General features: G+C 36.5%; 1 protein-coding gene across 1 annotated transcript in view; it reads right to left on the bottom strand.

The window, feature by feature from the left end:
• Window positions 1–3556: 3556 nt before the first annotated feature.
• SCP2 (sterol carrier protein 2) overlaps window positions 3557–23695 on the bottom strand; it is a 29918-nt gene continuing 9779 nt past the window's right edge. Inside the window, exons 6-16 of the mRNA XM_034415095.3 lie at window positions 21171–21297; window positions 20792–20855; window positions 19892–19978; window positions 18975–19125; window positions 17055–17202; window positions 15592–15699; window positions 12398–12551; window positions 10131–10224; window positions 7301–7430; window positions 5461–5540; window positions 3557–4617 (exon numbers count right to left, since the gene is read on the bottom strand). Of these exons, the coding sequence (XP_034270986.1) occupies window positions 4522–4617; window positions 5461–5540; window positions 7301–7430; window positions 10131–10224; window positions 12398–12551; window positions 15592–15699; window positions 17055–17202; window positions 18975–19125; window positions 19892–19978; window positions 20792–20855; window positions 21171–21297 (1239 nt within the window). The 3' untranslated portion in view covers window positions 3557–4521. The remainder of the gene's footprint in view (window positions 4618–5460; window positions 5541–7300; window positions 7431–10130; window positions 10225–12397; window positions 12552–15591; window positions 15700–17054; window positions 17203–18974; window positions 19126–19891; window positions 19979–20791; window positions 20856–21170; window positions 21298–23695) is intronic.

Genomic DNA, 23695 nt, shown 5'->3' with positions numbered 1-23695 from the left:
TTGAAAGTGTTTCGCTTATCATCCAAAAAGCTTCTTCAGATGTTCTTGGATGAGAAGTGAAACATTTTGAAGGAAAAGAACAAGAAAGTCAGATTGCCTTTTGGAAAAGATCTTGCATTTCACCCTGGGTAAAATTCTGGATGGTCTTCAAAGAAAGTCTATGAGGATGAGTGTAGCTTCTCCTTGTATAATTCTGGTTTTAGACCTTAGAAAGCTTGCTTCTAGAGCTGCTATTTGTCTTCTGACAAAGGTAAGAAGGTCAGAGTCTCAGAATTGTACATTGCCTTGCCTGTTAGGCATTTCATTGACCACTAGTCTTTGAAACTATATATATTAAGATGTTTATTTCTGGTTGTTTGTAGCCTCACAGGTATCTTCTACTGTGTAGTATTTAAATAATTTTCCTGAAATCTTTACACCCAATAAAGAGAATGAATCAAGGGCAGAGGATGGGAATACAGTACATTTTATGGAAACAAAGTGTATTAAGATTGAAGAGATAATCCTCAGTTAATGGATTTCCTAGATACAGCCCTCCTCCCTTGCATTTGTCCTACATTTTTAGACATTAAGTTTAGATTATGTCGAAAGTGTCTTTGTATTGTATTTGGGAAAGTTTAAATGAGTAGACAGTGTGTGGCCTCTGGGCCCCCTGGAAACACACACTGTCAAAATTCAGTGACAAATCACTATACAGTCATGGTATAATATATCAGCAATTGTACAAACAAGATCAGATGTATTAAACTTTTTAATAAGCTTGAGGTATTTAAAACTACCTAAGATCACAGCTATATTTGAAGACTAAATAAGTTAATAGGAAAAAATGGGGGAAATGTCCATCCAGTTTTGGGATTCAATCCCCAAAATACTAGAAATATTAGAAAAGGTTTCTAGCCAATGCTGAATTAACCTGTGGTACATTATTATCACGGATAGTTCAGAATATGGAGCACCCTGGCCTGTAAACTGCTTCTAGAATACAGTATTTAAGAGTTTGTAGGATCTGCCCCTTCTCCAGTGTCTGCTCCCCTTCAATAAAAAAAGAAGTCAGCCTCATACTGTAGTCTCTTAACTACCTTAGCAGCTAAGCAATCCCAATCATTGATTTAAATGATAGTTTAAGTTAGATTTGAATGATCAGTGACACCGTTTTCTTCCCCTCCTCTTGGACCCCAAAGCAGTTTGAAAGCAACCTGTCTTTGGTAAGGTTTATGGGGCAGTGCAATTTGTAAAATATGGAAACACATATGTAAAGGCACAAAAATACCTCTGACAGGTTAATGATATAATTTTGGCAGGTTTTCCCTTTGGCAGCTTTTCTCTAGCTATTGGTGCCTGTTGTTACAGATGCTGGAACTATGATGGAGGTAACTCCTAAACAATGCAGACAGGATTGGGAATTGCATTCTAAAATGCAGCCAGATTTTACGTGGCATAGGTTCCCCATCATGGGCCTAGACCAGGGCTGAAATCCAGCAGGTTCTGACAGGTTCTGGAGAACCGGTAGCAGAAATTTTGAGTACTTTGGAGAACCGGCAAATACCACCTCTGGCTGGCCCCAGTGGGGTGGGAATGGAGATTTTGCAATATCCTTCCCCTGGAGTGGGGAGGGAATGGAGATTTTGCAGTATCCTTCCCCTGCCACACCCACCAAACCACGCCCAAGCCACACCACACTCACCAAGCCACGCCCACAGAACCGGTAGTAAAAAAATCTGGATTTCACCACTGGCCTAGACATCCTCCCAAAATTCCTTAGTCAAGGTGATCCTGGGTCAATGTTCAGAATTCTGGGAATTGAGGTCTGGAGGATTCCTTGATTGGGAAAGACTAGATGTAATTTTTTTAAAAAATTGTGTGAGAAGCAACTCATCCCACAGTGCAACTGGCATTCCAAAGAGAATAGTTCCACATGAACAGTAGGCAAGCACGCACATGCAGCTCCATTTGCACGACTGGTGGCACACACACTCGCCACTTGCACAAATGCAGTGTACACATGCTTGCCCGCTACTCGCACAAGTGAGGCTGCACATGCACACACTCCCCAACCACTTCTGCCCGGTTCCAAATGGCTCAAGGTCCTGTAGTGGGCCGCAGCCTAGGGGTTGGGAACCCCTGGACTAGACAAAACCTGATCCTAATTGATTCATTGGTCAATGGTGATTACATAAGTGAAAGCCAACTTGGAATGAAGGATATGCAAGTTGAACCATTTATAACTGGAATCAGCAATGATAAAAAACAAAGCATAAATTAAGCAAATTTAAAATGGCAAAATTCCTGAGTTATTCAAGGAAGAACTTCTTGCACATATAACTATTCTGGCTAAAGGTGAGTTAGCGCCACCTAGAGATACTGTATTATGCTGACCATAGCTTCATACGAAGTATCGATAGAATTACTTTAGAGATAAAGAAATGTTATATTTACAGCATGTTTCAGGAAATATAGTAGTGTGTGTGTGTGTTGCAGTGTTCCTAAATCATTCTCCTGATCACAGTTTAATACATTTTTAAACCATAGGACAATTTGCTATCGATTTTGGTCAGAAAAAATAATTTAGTGAACTTTAATGTTTAAGCAAAATGAGAAAATATATTAAATATTTTTATCATTAGCATTAGATGCTCTCATGCTAAGGAGGATATTGGGCAGCAAGGGATCTCCAGCACTTTTGGTCTTGCGCAAGTACTTCAGCGTCTTTCCCATGTGATATTTAGCCTTCCATGATTTTGATCCACAATTTCATAAAATCATGATTCCATCACACTAAATATTTACAGTACATATATTGCACATTAGCTATCTATGGATAATTCTTGTTTAATCTGTGCCTGAAGATATGAAACTCCAGTCTTTTATCTTTTTCCAGGTAAGACGACTTATCAGCTGACTGGTGTTGATGAAAGTTATAGTCTAATGCAAGGGTCCCCAATCCACAGACCAGCACCTCTCTGAAGCCCAACAGGAACTGGGCTGCATAAGCAAAGCTTCATTTGCACAGGATCCAGGCAGTGTGGAAAGCTACGCCCACCCACCCACCTCAGTCTGTGGAAAAACTGCCCTCCATGGAACCAGTCCCTGGTCTAACATAATGTTTCTCAACCATAATCATCTATATATCTTATTTAATATATTATTAATATATATTCTCAAATCTACTACAGCACACTATAAAAACATTCAAAGAAAATAGAGAGATCTCGTACCAGTCACAGGAGTAGCGTATAAAATTATTTTGGTAGAAGTGTTATTAAATGTACAGAGGTATCTAAAGTGTGAAAGGTTTTAGATATACTTTTTAATCCTGAGTCTTCATTACTTTGTTTTAAAAGCCTATATTAATTTTTGTTTTAAGATGGATACCCCATGAATTGTAACACCAATCTTTGTAACCTATATAAATAATTATTTTTAATCCAATATGCAAAACAACCCTTTTCATTGTGCAAAGTGTTGTTTTCATGCTTAACATGATTAAGTTATACTACTTCTGAGTGTTTATTATAATGAACATGACAAAAAAAAAAAGAAACCACAGATGCAAATAGAAGATTTGATTTAAATTTACTAAGAAAGTTGCAGAACAGAATACATTACCTCCAACCAGAATGGATTAAAAAAATAGCATATTATAAAGGAATTTATTAAAGAATTATCAGTTTCCTTATCTAAGTATATCATAATTAAACCAATTAAGTGTTTAAAAAGTATTTATCATTGTCTTTATAAATATGCAGAAAAGCACTACAATAATATTAATTACAACTAGTGCTGTCTTATTCAGCTCCATTAATGCAAACAAATTGATTTCTAATCCAATCCTTGCAAGTTAGGAAGCAGCAAATTGTTTTAGATAGTAACATCCAAAGAAAAGTATACTTAATTCTATGCAACTGTGGGAACTTTGGACTTCAATACTTCCCTGACAATTCCAAATCACCTTTGGAAAAAAAATGGGTTGTGTATAGCCATTTGTGTTATGTCAGCGGGTTTTATATACAAATATATGTATATATCAGCCAAAGGGGGGGAAAAAACCCTTCTACTTGTCCTTGTCTAAAATGACTCAGTAGATTCCAGCCAAAATACAAGGGTATTTCTTAATCAGCTATGACAAATATAAAAGAATAAAAATGAAACTGTGGAGACATTTTTGCCAACAAACCACATTTTCTTTCCTGCTGCTGTTCTTAGTGTTAAAAATTGTACAAAAAAATACGGCCAATTGAACTCTCATTTTGCACTTTGAAAAGTAATTTTGGATGGATTTGCATCAGTCTATTACATACCACATAGTCTTGGATACTTTAATGTTAATATTTTACCAACTTTGTAATGATTTTATGGAAGGCAATGCCAAAATTTCAATTAAACAAATGCTTCAAGAAAGCTAAAGTCAAATACATGTATTTGGAGAACATGCTACTTCCAACATCTAGTTCCAGCCTAGTTCTTAAGGAACTTGTTTTCCAAGTTTCCATCTCGAAGTCAGAGTGGCCAAGTCAGAGTGGCTCAAAGCTTAGCTTTTCCTGGTTGGAGCTGTAGATTCTGTAGCTTCATAGCCATGCCCATATTCCCAGAAATTTTCAACTTCCCTTGAAAGAAAGCCTAGATTAAAAAAAAAACAGAATCATGTTTCACTTGTTAATGTATTCATTCAATTCTAAATAAAATGTCTTCTAAGATCATGCCTTTTAAGATGGAAGCCAAATAATTTGAGGCTAAATAGTGATTTTATTTTAAAATGATCTTTTTCAAGCGTGTATAAATCAGTCTACAGATCTAATTTATTTAAATGGGAGATGAAGCAAATAATTTGATAAAAAAGGAAAACCTTTTTACTTCTTTAGACAAAATAATTTTTCAGTGAGGTCTGGATAAAGAAGCCATTTTGACCATAATTAATCTAAAATTATAATTGACAGCAGGGGGATTTTTAAAAAGATTGTTCAGGATACTGAAAATCCAATCCACTCTTAATTTATTGCCAATTTGAAATTACTTTGAAAAATGTATTATTGAGACTTCCGGGGAAGAAATGGTGAAGTAAACATTTTTCAGTTTTTTATTTCTTTTCTACACCTTCTAAAGAGAATTAGAAAAAGAGAATTAAAAATTCTAAAGAGTATTTTTAAAATTCTTTTCTTTTTTAGTTTTTACCTTCACTAAAATTCACTATTTAAAAAAAAAAGCAAAATGTATTTATGGAAGTAGCCTCTGTGGACCACATTTAAGCAACGTTAAGCTAAACTAGAGTCCCTCTTTGAAGGCGATACAGAAATGTGAAAAGCAAATAAAATAAATAAGTATGTACTCACAAGAATTAATGTAACTCTCATTTAATCTAAAATAATTTTGAGGGGAAAATAAGGCAAGCTGTTTTCATTAATCCTCTGCGATAAAGTAATAGAGATATTGAACGTGGTATAATTTATTTTGCTTTTTACTTACGGTCTGAGGATTCATCTTTCCCGTCATCAGTGACAGCAAATCTTCATCACTCATTGCAATTGTACAGTCGGCTTTCTTATCTATGGTGGCCAGAAAAAGAATATTTGAAGTATTGAACAGGACCCTAATTACTAAAATATTATCTTTGTTCTTGGGGATATTCTACTTTCATATTATGGGTGACTCGGTAAAAGTAAGATATCAAAAGTTCACAAATATTGATGGCAGACAAGTAAAAATTATAGCTGATAACATTATGACAGAAAAGTTGTTACAGGTAGCCCTTGACTTACAACCATTTGCTTAATGACCATTTGAAGTTACAACAGCACTAAAAAAAGTGACTTATGACCGTTTTTCATACTTTCGACTGCTGCCATATCCCCATGGTCATGTGATCAAAATTCGGATGCTTGGCAACCGGTTCATATTTTTGACAGTTGCAGTAACCTGGGGTCATGTGAAAATCTTTTGAGAACTTCTGACAAGCAAATGGGGAAGCCAGATTCATTTAACAACCATTTACTAACTTAACAACTGCAGTAGTTCACTTAACAACTGTGGCAAAGAAGGTTGTAAAATGGGCGAAACATATTTAACAACTGCCTTGCTTAGCAACAAAACTTTTGGGCTCAATTGTGGTCGTAAGTCGGGGACTACCTATAGTGCAAACATAACCACTGACAGAGTCTGGGCTATGTATTATCCAGGTCATATTACTCAATTTATAGAATAACTTTGGATAAAAAAAATAGTGATTTGTATTGGAAGACCTGAAAGACCAGTTTAAGAGCTATCATGGAAAAAATCCACGAGGGTGCTAGGAGTCAAGAATGTCTTGATGACATATAATAAATAAGATGATTCAACATTCTGGTGACCAACCACAGCAAGAAAAAATTTAGACTGAGGAATATAAATTTTCAGGGGTTTATGCCTATATAGCAATAGCAATAGCACTTAGACTTATATACCGCTTTACAGTACTTTACAGCCCTCTCTAAGCGGTTTACAGAGTCAGCACATTGCCCCCAACAATTTGGGTCCTCATTTTACCCACCTCGGAAGGATGGAAGGCTGAGTCAACCTTAAGCCTGGTGAGATTTGAACTGCCAAATTGCAGGCACCCGGCAGTCAGCAGAAGTAGCCTGCAGTACTGCACTCTAAACACTATGCCACCACAGCTCATATCTGATCTTTCAGTGTTACAGTAGCAGATGTACTCAAAAAAGTAAGCAGGTCCAGAACAAAATAAAAATTTGATTACATTTAAATTTGATTAAATTCAAGTATAATGTGCTGCAGTTTATATGATAACTCCTTGTGTATTATTATTATTTTCTTTCTATCACCTACAAAATAATAAACCAATAGAATTTTTTAGTAGGGATAGGTGACCACCAACAAAATTTTGGTGGTCTACATTTAAAAATGTTGGTTGCCTACTTGATCATTGCATGAAAACTAGCATTATAATCAATAGCACTTTTAATAACACAGCCAACTAACAGGCAGAAAAGCCAACAATGCTGTATCCAGAAGTGAAGGGAAAAAGGGAACATAACTAAAATATTTTAAACATTTTCTTCTGCCCTACATTTCAGATGCAAGTGTTTTAAAATTGGGACTTACAAGAAAGCATCACATCAAGAATGCGTAGCTTATATTTTTCATGTTTATTAAAAAGTGCATCACAATACATTCATTTTACTTGCAGATCTAATGAAACGTTCTCTAATTATGCCCATTCCTATACTTCATCCACACCCACCGTATATACTTTGTTACCCTTTTAATCCAACAACCTAAGAATTTTTTCTTTAAAAAAAATGACACTCACCGGTGTTATTATCCACACAGCCTTTACCATTTTTCACATCAACTACCCAAGTAGCTTCTTTCCCCTCAGGACCATCTTTTACTTTAAAGGCAAAAATGCCGCCAATTTTCTTGACATACTCTTCTCCTTCCTGTAATCATAATGTAAAAGTTACAATCATTAAAATGCGATCTTAAACTGGGTGTGTGCAACATATTTACAACATGCTCAAGCCTTGTAGACATTCCTCATTAATCTGAGTGAATGATTCCAAACAACATTAGATATGGCAGTCGTTCGGGTCTGAAGAAGATGCGCTATTGTACAGTTCATTTGTGAGCTCCACAACCCCAGTCTGGAAACACAGTGTAGTCACTGTATTCTTTGGTGACACTGCTCACAGTTCTCTATCAGTTTTGGTGGCACCTGCTTTCAAACCAGTGGAGACACACAGCTCACCTGGTTAGCAATCCAAATCACATTAGCAAATATGGTATCGCTACTTTGAGTTAGAGACTTGCAGGAGCAAGTGGAAACACTTAAGAGGATGAAAATTTCTTGGATTAAAGGATTTGCTGTCAGAGGAAGAAACAGAAGAAGAAGTCAACCCAATAAATGAGTGATTAGGAAAAGAAAACCCTGTGTACAGCTGAAATGAAGAAATAGTTCCCACATGCTGTTTATTAATATAACACTGAACAAAAGACAAGAAATTGGGGCCTTGAAAAGCATAATGGCCACAATACTATCTGAAGAAGACAAAGAACAGAATTCTAATAATTGACTTCCCAATAGGAAGAACAGAATGAATGTGTACTTTCCAGACACTCTGTTCATAAAATATCGTATCTTTTTAGATTACAGATCAAGAACATAATGGAGTTGTTGCCAAGGTTTAGCATACCCACTGCCAATGGCAGTGAGTTTTATTTCTTTAGCACAGGGATCCCCAACCCCCAGTCCGTGGACTAGCACTGGTCCGTGGCATGCCAGAAACAGGGCCGCACAAACAAGTGAAGCCCCATCCATGGGATGAAGGCAGCATGTGAAACCACGCCCCCTCTGGTCTGCGGAAAACCTTTCTCCATGGAACCAGTCCCCAGTGCCCAAAAGGTTGAGGTTTTAGAAGTAGTCCAAGGTGGATGAGACTATTTTTTAAAAAAGGTTATTAAAATGACTATCAACAACAATTACAACATGGAAAAAATGAAGAACTTAAATTTGCTGGCACTAAACAGGACAGGATAACTAATAATGAAGAAAACAACAAAATTAAAAACGAGAGTTTAGAGAAATTGGGTAAAAATAAAATGAATGTTACTAGTTACAAAGGTTTTTAACTGAAATGAATTAAATAAAATGCACAAGCAGAGGATGAACTATATATGAATGATATATATGAAAAAATAGAATTATAATCCCAAACTGAGTATCATTCAGCAGTTTTGTGGCTGCCAAAAGGCAGACCCTGGAATAGTCACACTGCAATTTAGAGAGATCAGATGCCCCACTAAGAATTGTGCTCAGTCCTTCCTCTCACCATTTAATAAAGATTCAAACACTGATATTTGGGCAATGAAGAGCAATGAGAAAAATCAGAAGTTTAGAATTTAAGTTCACTGAGGTGTATTTAGACTTAATAAGGAGGATATGTGAGAATTGTTTTAATGAAGAATTGAGAAGAATGGGGCACACAGAAGTTCATTATCTCTTGTCAGTTATCACAGTATAGAGTACAGTATAGACTAATTATTTTAGTAATAGGCAAAAATATTACAGTTGAATGTTGAGGAAAAATCTTGCTAACAGAAAGAAGAGTTTCAGAATGGAATTGACTTCCAAGGGAGATTATGAGGTCATCTTTTCTGGATGAAAGAGTTGGAGATGCTTAAACTGGTATGTTGAGCAGTAGGGTCAGATTTGTTGGTTGCAATAACATCAACTCTAGGGTTCTTGCAGTTTGTATGAAAGAATGCAAGTTTTTGAACTGCAGCTCTTTCTTTAATGCTGCACAAACACTCTTTCCTAAAAAATGTTCTTTATGGAGAGTAAGTAGCTCCTCAACCCTAACCAGTGTCAAGGAAGTAACACCCATGAAACTTGAAGTGGCTTCATTTTGAGCGAATTGTTTCAGGTTACAATGCCAAGCATATGGACATAATTATCTGAGTTTCCAAATACCTATCTCCACAATCTATAACATGGTAGCTAATTATTTTGCCAAGTTGAATCTTGCCCTGTCCTAGATTTCATTCTCTGCCTACAAAAGAACTGAAGCAATTGCAGACAGGCAAGGCAAACAGAGAAATTTAGATATGCTGTAAACATTTTGCTACATGCGTTGTCTTTCCCCCCCTACCACATGAGAGTTCATTCAAGCATATTACTCTCTATCTCCAGTATGAAGTGGCACTTTTAACAATCCAACAGTTCCTATTACAGGATTAATATTATCACCAAAACATAATCAGGTTTTTCTAGTTCCAAGGTTACTCAACAGAGAAAGAGAAATTAATATTACAAGGCACATAGTTCCATATTAATGATCCATTTTTTATTTTTTTTTACAAAGTGCAATTTGTATTTCAGAAATTCATGATAGCTATTATTAAGACAAAGACAACAATAATTACATTGTTCTGTCTCTTGGTTCTGACCTATTTTTTTCTTTATTTTGTAAGGAAAAAAGAACTCATTACAAGGAAAATTAATCTGATAATTAAAGAGACTTAATTTTGGCAGACCAGCCATATTCAAAGAATATAATCATTTGTGTACTTAAAATATTTCTGTGCCGGTACATAAATTAGGTCTTTTGCAATGTATTTATAAGCATATTTACTGTACAAACCTCTTGAAGTTTCTTTTCAATTTCTTTGAATACAAGTGATGATTTAAATCCATCAACCATTGCTCTAGTAGGAATGGCCTGGATACTCCGATTCCTGAAATGGGAAAAAGTAACTTAGTATCAGTGAAATAAGCAGATTCCAACAAGCAATTTTCCATACAATCTAATTATAGTGTTTGCATGTGTCACACATATTAAGCCATAATAATGGTTTACGAAGTATAATTCTTCAAATGCACTAAGCCAAAATCAAACCACCTCTACAAGGGAGGGAAGAAGGAGAGAAATATTTTGTGCATTCTCCTCTTTTAAATAGAAATACAATGTATTCTGAAGGAAAAAAATCTAATCAGAATTAAGAGGTGAACGTGGGTAGAAACAATTTTTGACATGAGAAAAAGGCAAAATTTTATATTAATAATTGCTGTAGTTAAATTGGTCAAAGCACTTTCTGGCAATCAGCTGTGAACAATAGTTATGAAAGTGTAAAATGGAAATGATGAAACAAGCTTACCTTTTCCCTAATTACTCAAAAGCTAATCCTAATGTTCCAAATCCTTGCTGACTGATCAGGCAAGATTTTAGCAATATAATTTTGCTACACACGTATGTCCAGCAGAAAAACAAATTCACAATGTAAGTAAAATCTACACATTCTTTGAAAAGTATTAGGGATAATTTTTGTTTGAACCCAACTTTACCTCTGCCCTCCCAAAATTTCCATCAGCAAAATCTCAGAGTAACCTCCTCCACATATTAATGTAAAGATAAAATAGGGTAAAGATATAAATGATGCAATCTATCTTAAGCCCTGGTGAGATGTGATTAAAAAGCTGAAATGCTTCATTTTCCAGTTGAACAAGATAATTACTTAATACGGCAATGTGATGAAAAATGAATTCACCTTGAGAAAGAATATAAATTTCAGATATTACTACTTGAATTAACTTTTAATCTAAAGCGATTATTTTCTAGAAAAGATAATAAACCTGAGAAAGAGGGAAGTGGGATATAAAAACACAAAATCCCTAGTCTGATTTTGTTTAGTGTAAAATGGATCAAAGCAAAACTTAGATGAAATTATGTCATAGCCATCTTATCATAAAAAATCCAGGCTGGTTTAAAACTGCCAACTATTTCCATTTAAGTTTTTCATACTGGGAACCTAAGTAGTCTTTTCTAAATCTAAAAGCCCCCGTGCATGTTTTATTCTAGTTCATTATAATCTGCTCTTTGTAAAGAATTTTATCGTTTATGCACATTACACTAAAGCTACTTATTAACTGGAAAGATCTTTACAGGACCTCTGCTTTATGTACTGAACTGGTACTTGATCTAATATTTCTAAATGTTGGACTATGACCATAGAGATCCTTGTTCAAGGCTATGCTCATATAAAATGGGTGATTTTGGTCAATCACTATCTCTCTCTGTCTAGTTTTGCAACATTATGGTGTGGAAAAAATGTTGTGGAGTTGGGAATATAGGAGATAAATCTGACAAATAAACAAACCATTATTTATACAAAGAAATATACAAAGAAACTATTAAAGCATGCAGACAGTTCTCTTTCACATATATGAGAAAATGCAGAAAATCAATGTGTAAGTAAGCACAGGAAACAATTAGTTAACTGCTGAAATAAGTTTTTTTTTCCATCTAAATTTCCTTGCTCTTTATCATAACCTTATAAAATGATTTGGATACTCTTAACTGTTGCCTAAAAGAAACATCCATAGGCTATAATACATGAGCAATCTTAATTCAGTTTACAGTATTATGCGTACAAAATTGGCCCTCATCTTTTCTAGGCAATTTAAAACTTGTTCTGTACATTCTCTTAACTTTACAGTTTTTAAAAGCTTTTAAAAAGAAAAAAAAATATGGAACCATATTTGGAAAACATAATTAAGATAGAACTCTTTGATCTATGAGCAAAGCATCTGACAAAGCATGATCCTTTTTCAAAGAAACAATTCTGAGCCAAGGACTTTCATCCACGACCCGATAATTTTCCTGTTGTAAGCAGGACGATTTCCAACTGCCCACTTTAATTATGCAAGAATTAGAGTGGGAAATAATAGCAAAATACGTTATTTACAGCAGGCACATTAATCTGATTTACAAGGAGCAGCTTAATCTGGTTATTCACAGCAGGCACTTTAAGGTTCAAAGTGGAAACGAAGTCGCTGAAATTCCTACAGCGGCAAGGACGAATATTGCACAGGGAAGGAAATGAAGGCATCAAAGGAGGACTCGGCACTCACCGTGCAGCTTCTGGAAAGCCCATTCTGTAGAGAGAGACTACAACTGCACCACCAAGGCCGAAATTATGCTGCAAAGCTAGCTTTGCCCCGGGAACCTGCCTCTTTCCGGCTTCTCCTCTTAGATGCCAGCAAAGTTCAGCACACTGAGCCAGACCTAATGCATCAAACACAGAGCCTGTAGATCAAGCTGTATTACGAGAGTTCATGCACACCCAACTTGAAAGGAAAGGAAAAGAAAATGAGGCGTGTTTGAAATCCAAGATGAAGCCTTCTGATAAAAAACAATAAATTGCACCACAACCACCACTAGGACATTACTTTTTTGCTATAAAAATTCGCCTTGTGATGAGATGTCCGACAAAGAAATAAAATAAAATAAAATAAAATAATAAAATAAAATGAAATGAAATGAAATGAAATAAAATAAAATAAAATAAAATAAAATAAAATAAAATAAAATAAAATAAAATAAAATAAAATAAATAAAATAAAATAAAATAAAATAAAATAAAATAAAATAAAATAAAATAAAATAAAATAAATAAAATAAAATAAAATAATAAAATCCAGGTGTAGGAACTGTATAAACTGGAGCAGAGGTCTTCAAACTTGGCAGCTTTAAGACTTGTGGACTTCAACTCCCAGAATTCTCCAGCCAGCATAGTTTGAAGACCTCTGAACTAGAGTTACAGTTTCCCAAGGTGATGAAGTCTTCAGTTGTACTATATAGTTCTTGTGATAAAAATAAGGTGAGCCTACTTCACAATCGCCAACATAAATATTTTGTGCAAGGCCAAAAGCAGTATAGGTAGTCCTTGACTTACAAACCTAACAGGGACTAGAGTTTTGGCCACTAAGTGATACAGTAGTTGTTAAGCCAGCCATTATATAAGCAGATCCAATTTTACCACCATTTTCACCACAGCTGTTAAGCAAATCACATTGTTATTAAGTGAAGCATGCAGTCATTAAGCAAATCTGGCTTCTCCAATTGACTTTGCTTGTTGGAAGCCAGCTGGGAAGGTCACAAATTGTGATCATGTGACCTGCCAAGATACTGCAATGGTCATAAATGTGAGCCAGTTGCTAAATTCCCTAATTGCAATCACATGATGGTGGGGGTGGTGCAATAATCCTAACTTCAAGAACTGGACGTAAATTACTTGAGGCCATTGTAACTTTGAACCATCATTAAATGAATTACCTGTAAATAAATAAGCAAGCAAGCAGATATTAGTTTAATGTGAATACATGCATGTTATGACCTGCCTGCTTGCCATGGAGTGAGCTAAAGAGGGTTTTTTTAAAAACCATGCAAACTCATTTCCACAGTTAGTCATTGAAGGTAAAGTACACATTAAAACCAATTAGGTATGGGTCTCTCTTATGTTTATCTTTAAAAGTCTTTATTAAATTGACAACAAAAACTACCGGTATCTTTTCCTGATGAGATCACAAAATTGGAGAGGTTCATTCAAAACCCCAAAGCTAGCTTCTCTGTAGCCAATGGCCAACTTATAGTATTCTGGACACAGCTGTCCAGCCTCTGCAAGAAGACATTCAGTGTGGGGGAACTCATCACTTCCCAAAGAATTAGTTCTATAGATTTTTTTCCTAACATTTAAATAGAATCTATCTTCCTGTAAAGCTTCTAAGTCAGTGTTTCTCAACCTTGCCAACATTAAGATATGTGAACTTCAACTTCCAGAATTTCCCTAGTTAAGAAACACTGCTCTAAATTATGCAAGACTTGACAAATATTTTTTTCCCTAATACAGGAATGCTATGCAATCTAGAAGTTAGATTACATTATAAAGCAAAGGGCAAATATAGCTTCCCTCTTTCTTCTTAGAGGCCCTCTCTGGAATGTTGCCAGCAGATAGGTAGAGAGCAATCATTCTGAAAAAATTGAAAAGCTGATATAAGCTCAAACGAAAAGATTTCATCACCTTGTTCAAAGAGCAATTACACTCCTGAAATCAAAAAAGAATGTCAGGATATTTGCACAGAGCGACAAACTAAAAATTAGCTTTCAGCATTAGGACAGCATTTTCTGTATCTGCACTCTTAATATCTGAGCTTTCAACAGCCAGATTAAAGTTGTCTTTTAGCTCAAGAACTTAATAAATATGCTGAAGAATACAATAGTCAAGAACAATAAACTAAACAAGTTGTTCCATTTTACAGATTATGAATAACAGTTCGAGGCAGTTCATGAATGACTTTAAATAAATGAATTTCTGTTATTTTTAAAGAGGAAAAGAGCCCAGAGAGACATATCATCAAGTGAGCAATAATATTTGAATATAAGTAAAAATATAATCTGTCCTGGGTGCAAGCCTCCTAAGATCAATAGCTAAGTTCACGTTCACAACCAATTGAACAAACATGAAAGCACACAAAGGAAAGACTTGTTTGGGGAGAAAATGAATAGATATAGCCAACTCTTTTGAGTTTGACAAGATAAGTACGGTAGGTACTGGCTATACTTGGATGGCATACACAGGTTATAGATTACATTGAGAAGTTAAAACACATTTCTGGAACCCTTTCATATTGTTGCTAAGAAAATAATATGTCATGCAACAATACAAGCTTCACCCAAGGGACAATTTAACCTTAGAAATGTTATCATAATCTTTTTGTAATATTTCTAACAAAAATATTAACGAACATTACTCCGTTTAGGGATTATAAATATTTATCTACCCATGCATAGGCTTGAAATCAAATTCAGTTTAAACCAGTATATTTGTAATGACTATTAGTTGCATGTATTAGTTTTTTCTACATAAAGAACTACCTTCATACTAAAAAAAGTGAAGGCATGAAGATATATTGGGACAATTCCAAGAGTGGCTTAGCAAACCCTATGAAATGCGACCAGGCTTACAATTTCCTTGCCAAATAGTCCATCTGGCCAGAAATTATCTCTTGAAATGACTAGAAATATGTGTTTGTGTTTAAAGGGTTTATGGACATTTCACCTTAACAGGGCATTCAGTAGGATTTCCTGTCAGATAAATCAGCATAGAATAATTGAATATTAATACTATACCTTCTCCTCAAAGGAGCAGGTCTATGTGGTTGGCTGATTGCAAAAGAGAAGAAGGCGTAGCTTAGCCTTTTCTTTAAATAAAATGGCATATTTCCTCCATAAAGATACTTAAAAGCCTTATAGTCGACTGAATTACCTGTAGCACCCAGTGGGTGTCCTTTTGAAATCAAACCACCACTGGGATTTATAACCCATTTTCCACCATATGTTGTGTCTCCTCTATCAATCAGCTCACCAGCTCCTCCTTAAAAGAAAAAAAAAAGGAAATTATTAATGCATATATCCCCCACTTCTAAATAAAATTCTTGAAGTGTCTGACATTAACTTGACATTAATAGTGCAGAACATTTAACAGGGACAGCACAACAATATCTGTGTAATGATTTCTATATCCTTAAGTTCATAGGAATAAATTCTTTATGCTCTAGCTATATTTATTGATTATATTTTTATCACACCTTTATTACTTTATAAATAACTCAAGACAGAGAACATGTCTAATACTTCTTCCTCTTCTTATTTTCTCTGCAACAACAACCCTGTGAGGTGAGTTGGGCTGAGAGAGTGTGACTGGCCCAGAATCAGCCAGCTGGCTTTTATGCCTAAAGTGAGACTAGAATTCACAGTCTCCTGGTTTCCAGGCCAGTGCCTTAACCACTACCCATTAAGCAATAACTCATATCGCTACTTTTCCCATTCAAAAATATTGAGGGTGTTATATAGCTTTTCTAAGACCACTCTTCAATGGATGTACAAGACAGTATTAAATAAATAGTTAATATGTGTAAAAATATTCTTAATTCCTTTCCACAAAGGATAGGCATTGTTTTCAAATCTTTTTCATAGTCTCTACTCAATACTCACCATTTGATTTCAGCCTAATTTCAGACAGCACTTCCACAACCAACCTCGTATCCTTACAATAGCACACTATATAGGTAGTTCTCATTTACCAGCTGCCTCGTACAGTGACCATTTGCCATTACAACAGTGATGAAAAAGTAACTTTACTACCAATCCTTTGCATTTACAATATTTCCATCAAGCAAAAGAAAACTGAAGCAAGATTATAAGCATAGTTGTGGTTTCACTTAATGTCCCTTTGCTTACTGATTGAGTGACTGATCCCAACTGTGGTTGTTAAATAAGGACTATTGGACTTGGAGGATAGTGATTCAGTCTCCTGTTAATTAAACCTATTCCTTCGAAATCTTAAAGGCTAGTATTGTCTTCAAAGGCAGTGCTAATGAAGAGGAGGAGGTCACTGTTAGAACAATTAATCAGTGCCTCCAGAAGTTGTGAATGCTCCAACACAGGAAGTTTTTAAAAATAGATCGGACAACCATTTGTCTGAAATGGTATAGGTTTTCCTGCCTAAGCAGGTGGTTGGACTATAAGACCTCCAAGGTCCCTTCCAACTCTGTTATTCTGTGCTCTTTTTATCTGCATGATGATAGAAAGGCATCAGACAGGGAGAACTTTCTAGCAATCATCTTGCCTCCAGAGATCATTTTGAAGAGTTAAACAAAGGGAAAACTGCACTTAATTGTGTGGAAGCTATGACCAAGCTGTTTAGTAGTTCTAATATTGAAGGAATACCTTCAGGACAGAGTCCCAGAGCTTCATATGTAATTAATTCATTAGCAGAGAAACAGTCATGAAGTTCAATCACGTCCACATCTTCTGGTGTTAGGCCAGTTTGTGAAAAACATTTTTTGGCAGCTTCCTTTGTCATATCATAACCAACCTAAAAGCAATAAAATATAACCAGAATGCATTTCATTGAATGTTTCTGTTTTCTGAACTCCATTTAATTGTCCTGATGAATGACTTTTTAAAAATTGGAATATGTGTATGGGCGCGCACACACAAACACCACTTAATTAACCATTTGGAATATTATAACCAAATGAACAAATATGAATTGACTGCATATGCAGGGATTGATAATATTTAGACACTGCCCCCATCAAGAAGCACTACTTTGGAGAGACCACAGAAAAAAATGAAATTGTCAGAAATTAAATATGCTGTGTAAATATGCACTTGAAGTTCATGAATAATAAACGGACTTTATATATTCCCTATTACTTTATATCTATTTCCCAATTAATGTACATCAAAAGGCAACATATACATAAATGCACTGAAAGCAACAGCAGCAAATTAAAAAAATACGTCCAGCTATTTCAAGAAAAGTGGGTACTTTTCTTCTGAATTAAGCTACACTGTTGTATGCCCAGGGAAGAGGTTAATTTTAGGCATGACTGAAACAAATTTGAATGATCTACCAAGAATTCTATTAAATATATTCATGGAATTATGAAATTACTTTCTTCAAAAGTAATGAGCGAGTCATTTTACATCTGTTCATTCTTGCTCTTATGACCCATTCATATCCAACAAGAGGTGCTCTTTCAGCAATTTTGTATTCTTTAGTTAGATTTGGAGTATGGGATTTAAACTGAAAGCTTCCTGTTTTCTCCATGGATCTCCTATCCCATAAAAGGTAAAGGTTTCCCCTGTCCAGTAAGGGGCACTCCTCATCTCTGTTTCTTAGCTGAGGGAGCCATCGTTGTCCAAAGACATTTTCTGTGTTCATATGGCCACTATGACTATACGCCAAGGTGCATAGAAGCAGGAGTGGGATTCAACCAGTTCGGACCGGTTCGGGCTACCCGGAGGCTAATTTTACATCTGGCTTGCCGAATCAGTAGTTGCAAGGACTGGCTGGCTCCGTCCATCCCTCCCCTCCCAGGAGTCTCCACGCGGCCCATTTTGGATGCCAGGTAAGTGCAGGAGAATCTGGGAGGGCAAAAGACGGGTCTTCCGGAAGTTCCAGAAGTCTGGAAATGGGTCCGTTTCCGGCCTCCAGAGGGCCTCTGGAGTCCGGGGGAGGCCGTTTTCGCTCTCCCAGAAGCTCGAGGAAAGCCTCCAGAGCCTGAGGTGGGTGAAAACACGCCCCCCCTGCCATGGTGCAAGAGACTAAGTAGGCCATGCCAACCATTGCCACACCCATCCAGCAGCTGGGCAGAGAACTGGTTGCTAAAATTTTTGAATCCCACCCCTTCATAGAAGGCTATTACCTTCCCACCGAAGTGGAACCTATTTATCTATTCACATTTGCATGCTTTGGAACTGCTAGCTGGGGCAAATAATGGAAGCTCAGTTCTCGGGTCTCAAACATGGGTTGTCAGCTTTCCAGATGACAAACTCAGCATCTTTAACCACTGAACTATCACGCCCCTTTCTATCCCATAATGGACTCTTTTTGCTTAGAAATCTCTTGCTCTTCTCCTGGGGAGCTGTTTGCCAAAGAAAGGAGTCCCAGCTCCCACACTTGCTTGCTTGTTTTTTCTCCCACTTCATTTTCCCTTTAAAATATATTCTTTATATTATAGCAAGCAGGGGTTATTTTATCATTTCAGTTTGTGTCTAATCCTTAAACTATTTTCAGTCTTTCATAGGTATATTCATGTATGGTGCATACTACTGTATACATTAAAAGGTCAGGCTTGCCATTTTAATGCAGCTGTTTTCTTCAAATGAGCTCGGAAAATCAGTCCTCATCTCTTGGGCCAAAATTTCGACAGATTTCGACTCCAATCCGTTCTTCTTCACAAATTCTTCACTAGCAAGAACTACAGCTGCTGCACCATCAGATGTTGGACTTAAAACACACAATAAAGGTTGATTATGGACTATTCCATTCCCTGAACAATGTATATGTGTAAAAAGGGACAGTAATACAGTGTAGGGGCCATGCCTCTGGATTTTACTCTGCTTTTATCAACTCATTTCCAATAGCTTTACCGTTTTTCAGGTTGAAGATCAAGTTGTGAATTTCTGAGGTCATGATGGGGGGAGCAATAAGGGAGAGAATCAAAAGTTGGTTTCAAGCTAGGATTTCCATTTCTGACTAAGGCGTCCCACCATATTACGTATCTAGCTAAAAATATTCTACCCATGCATGTATTTCCCCTTAAATGTTTAAAAAGTTTAAAGTGGCAGATGAGAATTTGACCAATAGTCAAATTTATACTATTGAAATTACGAGTCTTAAGATTGCTTAATGAGTTGTAAAGCAATTACGGTATATAGCAGAAATGTGTAAATGTGCTATTTTGTATATTACTGCATAGGAAATCTGCAATTTCAAGTATGTGCAGTATGTTATTACTATCGTGTAACCACTTCTGTAACTTTTGAAATTAACACGTTTGTGTAAGGGTCATAGATTAATGCTTAATACTATGCTTTATGCAAAGTCCCCAATTCAATCTCCAATTTTAAAAAAACATTAATATCTAGCAAAAAGGAAGTGCTCCAAAGAAACAGAATAAAACAGCCAAGAGAAACAAAATCAAGAAGAGAATAAGCTTTTTTTATAAAAGGAGAAATGGGGTCACAAAAGCACTGTAGAGGTGGATTCTTACCAACACTGTAAGACAGTCAAGAAGTCAAAAACCTTGCGAGATTGTAAGACTTCATCTAAACTGTACTCTTTTTGAAACTGGGAATTTCTACAAAAAACAGAGAAAATGGATGCAGTCAGAACAATTCAACAGCAGCGGCAGTGAATTATTGCTTTTATTCTTCAAAATCTTAAAAGTATCTTCCCACAATAGGTCAAATCATCATATAATTTTGCAATGAGTATCTCCTGCTTTTGCCACAGAGGTGGGTTTCAGCAGGTTCTGACCAGTTCTGGAGAACCAGTAGCAGAAATTTTGAGTAGTTCGGCGAACCGGTAGTACAAATTCTAACTGGCCCCACCCCCATCTATTCTCTGCCTCCCGAGTCCCATCTGATCGGGAGGAAATGGGGATTTTGCAGTAACCTTCCCCTGGAGTGGGGAGAGAATGGAGATTTTACAGTATCCTTCCCCTGCCACGCCCACCAAGCCACACCCACAGAACCGGTAGTAAAAAAATTTGAAACCCACCACTATTTTGCCAGCTCCTTCCACAAATTTAGAAACTTTTGGAAATCTCATTTGAACAATGTAGTTGCATAAAGCAGCTTTGCTCAGGACTACCTACCATAATACTGCTAATAGTAGCAGATTCATTTTTTTTGTTGTTCCCAAGGAAGTACAAGAAAATTATAATTCCCTTTTGATATGTATTCATATTCAGAGAAATATTGGCTAAATATCCTAATCCATCATAATTTTAACTCTCTTTTTTTGAGGATTGAAATTTTTAATCTACTAGCCACCTTTACAACACTCCTCCCCCATTTTAAATACTTCTTTGCATTTTTTTCCCAATAAAACACACAATACTTGTTTTTTAGCCTGCATTCTAACACGTCACCTAAAACACTGTACTTACGAATTGTTCACTGAATGCTTATGATTCTTCCAGGCAATTTTTGCAAAGTGTTCAAGCTTTGTCCCTAAAATAATCAAAAGCATATTAAATGCATATTAAAAAGGATGACTTCATTAGTTGATTCAACACAGTTTAAGAAAATATGCTGTGCTTATTGTGATCTCGTGATCTCAGAGGCTCAACAGAAATTAGATAAGAATCATGTTTCAAGACACAAAAGACAAAACAGTTAACAGAATTCCAGCTAATTGTATACTGCAGCTAAACTGTGCCCCTATAGAAATCAGATTTTTTTGGCACAAAGATCTTCACAGTGGTGTGGCACATCAATAATGTCTTCATTGCATGGTTTTTTAAGAACATTAATATTTTAACATACCATATTTCTCCATGTGTTCTTTGCCAGCATTTCCAAAAATTTGTGGAGCAAATGGGGCTGTTTCTAGGCCATATTTATTTATCATAACTTCCAAATGCTTGTCTGTTGGATTCACTCTATCAGAAAACTGAAAGACATAAAATGTATATTATGAATACTACAACAGTCTTACACTGAACACACATAGAAAGGAAAAGACACTATGAAAGTTCTCTTGTTTGAACAGCCACCCTATATATACCAGTGATGGCTAACCTTTTCCGGACCAAGTGCCCAAAGCGCGCACTCAGGCACGTGAATGTGAGCGTGCGTGCCCGAACCCCAAAAATGCAATATGTGCGTGGGCCCCTGAATGCGCCCCACCCCCACACATGCACACACCCCAGCATGTGCCCTGCCCCCGCACATCTGCACATGGCCCCGCCTACATGGATGTGCATGTGGGGCCCCACACACCCCCTGTGCATGCGTGGCAGAGACCAGAAGACCAGCTGGCTGGCAGGAGGTGCGGGTGCATGCGCAGCACAGCTGAGCTGGGGCGACGGCTCGCATGCCTTCAGAGAGGGCACTCCGTGTCACCTCTGGCACGCATGCTATAGGTTCACCATCACAGGTATATACTCTTTTCAGACTGCATCATTTCATTTGCTTCTAAATTAAACATATAGGCAGACAGACATATCAAACAATTTATAAAAATTAAATATATTAATTTTCTGCTGCAGTCCATTGTGTAACTTATAAGTGGGCATAATTTACAGGTAGTCCTCAACTGAGCAGAAAATTTATGTTGTTAAGTGAGAAATTTGTTAAGTGAGTTTTGCTCCATTTTACAATTTTTCTCGCCACATTTGTTAAGTGAATCACTGCAGTTCTTAAATTAGTAACACGGTTGTTAAGTGAATCTGGTTTCCCCATTGACTCTGCTTGTCAGAAGGTCACAAAAGGAGATCACATGACCCCAGGATACTGCAACCGTCATAAATGTGAGTCAGTTGTCAAGAATCTGAATATAAATCGCATGACCACGGGGATGCTGCAACAGTGGTAAGTGTGAAAAATGGTCACAAGTCACTTCTTTCAGTGCTGTTGTAACTTTGAACTGTCACTAAATGAACTGCGGTAAGTCAAGGACTACCTATATAATGTTCATTTTCAGGTAAGAGTCAAGACAATATCATGTTAGAGGTTTCAAAGAAAAAATAATATAATAAATCAAAATGCTACTATATAATGGAACCCAATGCAAATTATCATACATATAAATTGGACAAACTAGCAACAGAGTACAAATGTCTCAAATAAAGAGAGGGTCTTTCAAAGAACCAGAGAAATCAATAAGACACAACTTCACGATAATATGCAGAATTATTTTTCACTTGACTACCATTCTCCAATTCTTGCTTTTGAGTCTCTTGATTTAGATTGAAATTTTTATCCAAATATATTATATCCTGTATTTTTTTTCTACTTTCACATCCATATTGATCCCTCAGGCCATTTGATGCACAGTAGCTCCTTTCTGAAGAAGATGTAATAAATATGAGGCTTTAACAGGCGGCTTCAAAATTCAATAATGCTTCTGGAAAGGGATAGTCAGGAAGTAAAAAGGACACTTGGGATGAATGCTCAGAATCAGGAGATCTGTTTGGGGAATAGGCCCTCATCCTATTTGTTTTAGGCTTAAAATAGTTCAAATAGATTTTTTTAGGAAAAAGGGGGAAAAAAGAACAAATCTTAATATCTATGTGTGCTGTGAATACCAAGTGAGAAACATATCCTCAGGAACCCCCCCTGCCTCATCAGTCTGATCGTATCAGCATTATTAAGACTCCTGATTGTGGGCCAGGCTCACTCAAAAATTGGCTTCCCAGTAAAGAAGCTCAAACTTATTTGAGGCATTAATTTCCTCTTCTTTCACCATTCTCTTTATTCTTTGAGGATGCCTCTTTCTTTTTGTGGCCTAAAGCAAATGACAAGGTGCTCCAAACTTTGCTTCTAACTCTACAACTGCCATTTATACAGTGCTTTGGAGCCTCCCCTATTTATAGCCAGACCGAGATCTTGTATGCCGCACTGAGTCTTCGGAGAGGGGCAGCATACAAATTGAATTAATGATGATGATGATGATGATGATGATGATGATGTTTCGGAACTCCGTTGCTCTGTCTCCTCCCACCGGATTTCCCAATCCTTCCAGAAAAACCCAGATATAGGCTGAAAGCCTTGAGAGAAACTCCAGACCACTGTTTTCCTAGTAGAAGCCTTGAGGCTCCAATGAAAGAGGATTCCAGTAGACCAGAAAAAAATTGCCGCCTTCTTTCTGTTCCTTTCAGTTTGAGCCATAGCTGCCTTTTGCTCCAAAAGGCCAGGCCTCTATAGTAATTAGGATTGCTAAGGAAAAAACTCAGAGGAATCTTCTCAAGGATTACATTGCTAAGATACAGTGGAACCTGAGGTCCTAACTAAAGATGGAAGGGAAAGGGCTCCACAGCTTTGTGCTATTGGAGAAGTATTCAGAAATT

This window comes from Pantherophis guttatus, chromosome 3, assembly GCF_059756535.1.
Source record: "Pantherophis guttatus breed Tessera chromosome 3, ASM5975653v1, whole genome shotgun sequence".
Taxonomy (NCBI): domain Eukaryota; kingdom Metazoa; phylum Chordata; class Lepidosauria; order Squamata; family Colubridae; genus Pantherophis; species Pantherophis guttatus.
Note: the sequence above shows the minus strand (reverse complement) of the source record. Positions and strands in the feature narration are given on the sequence as shown.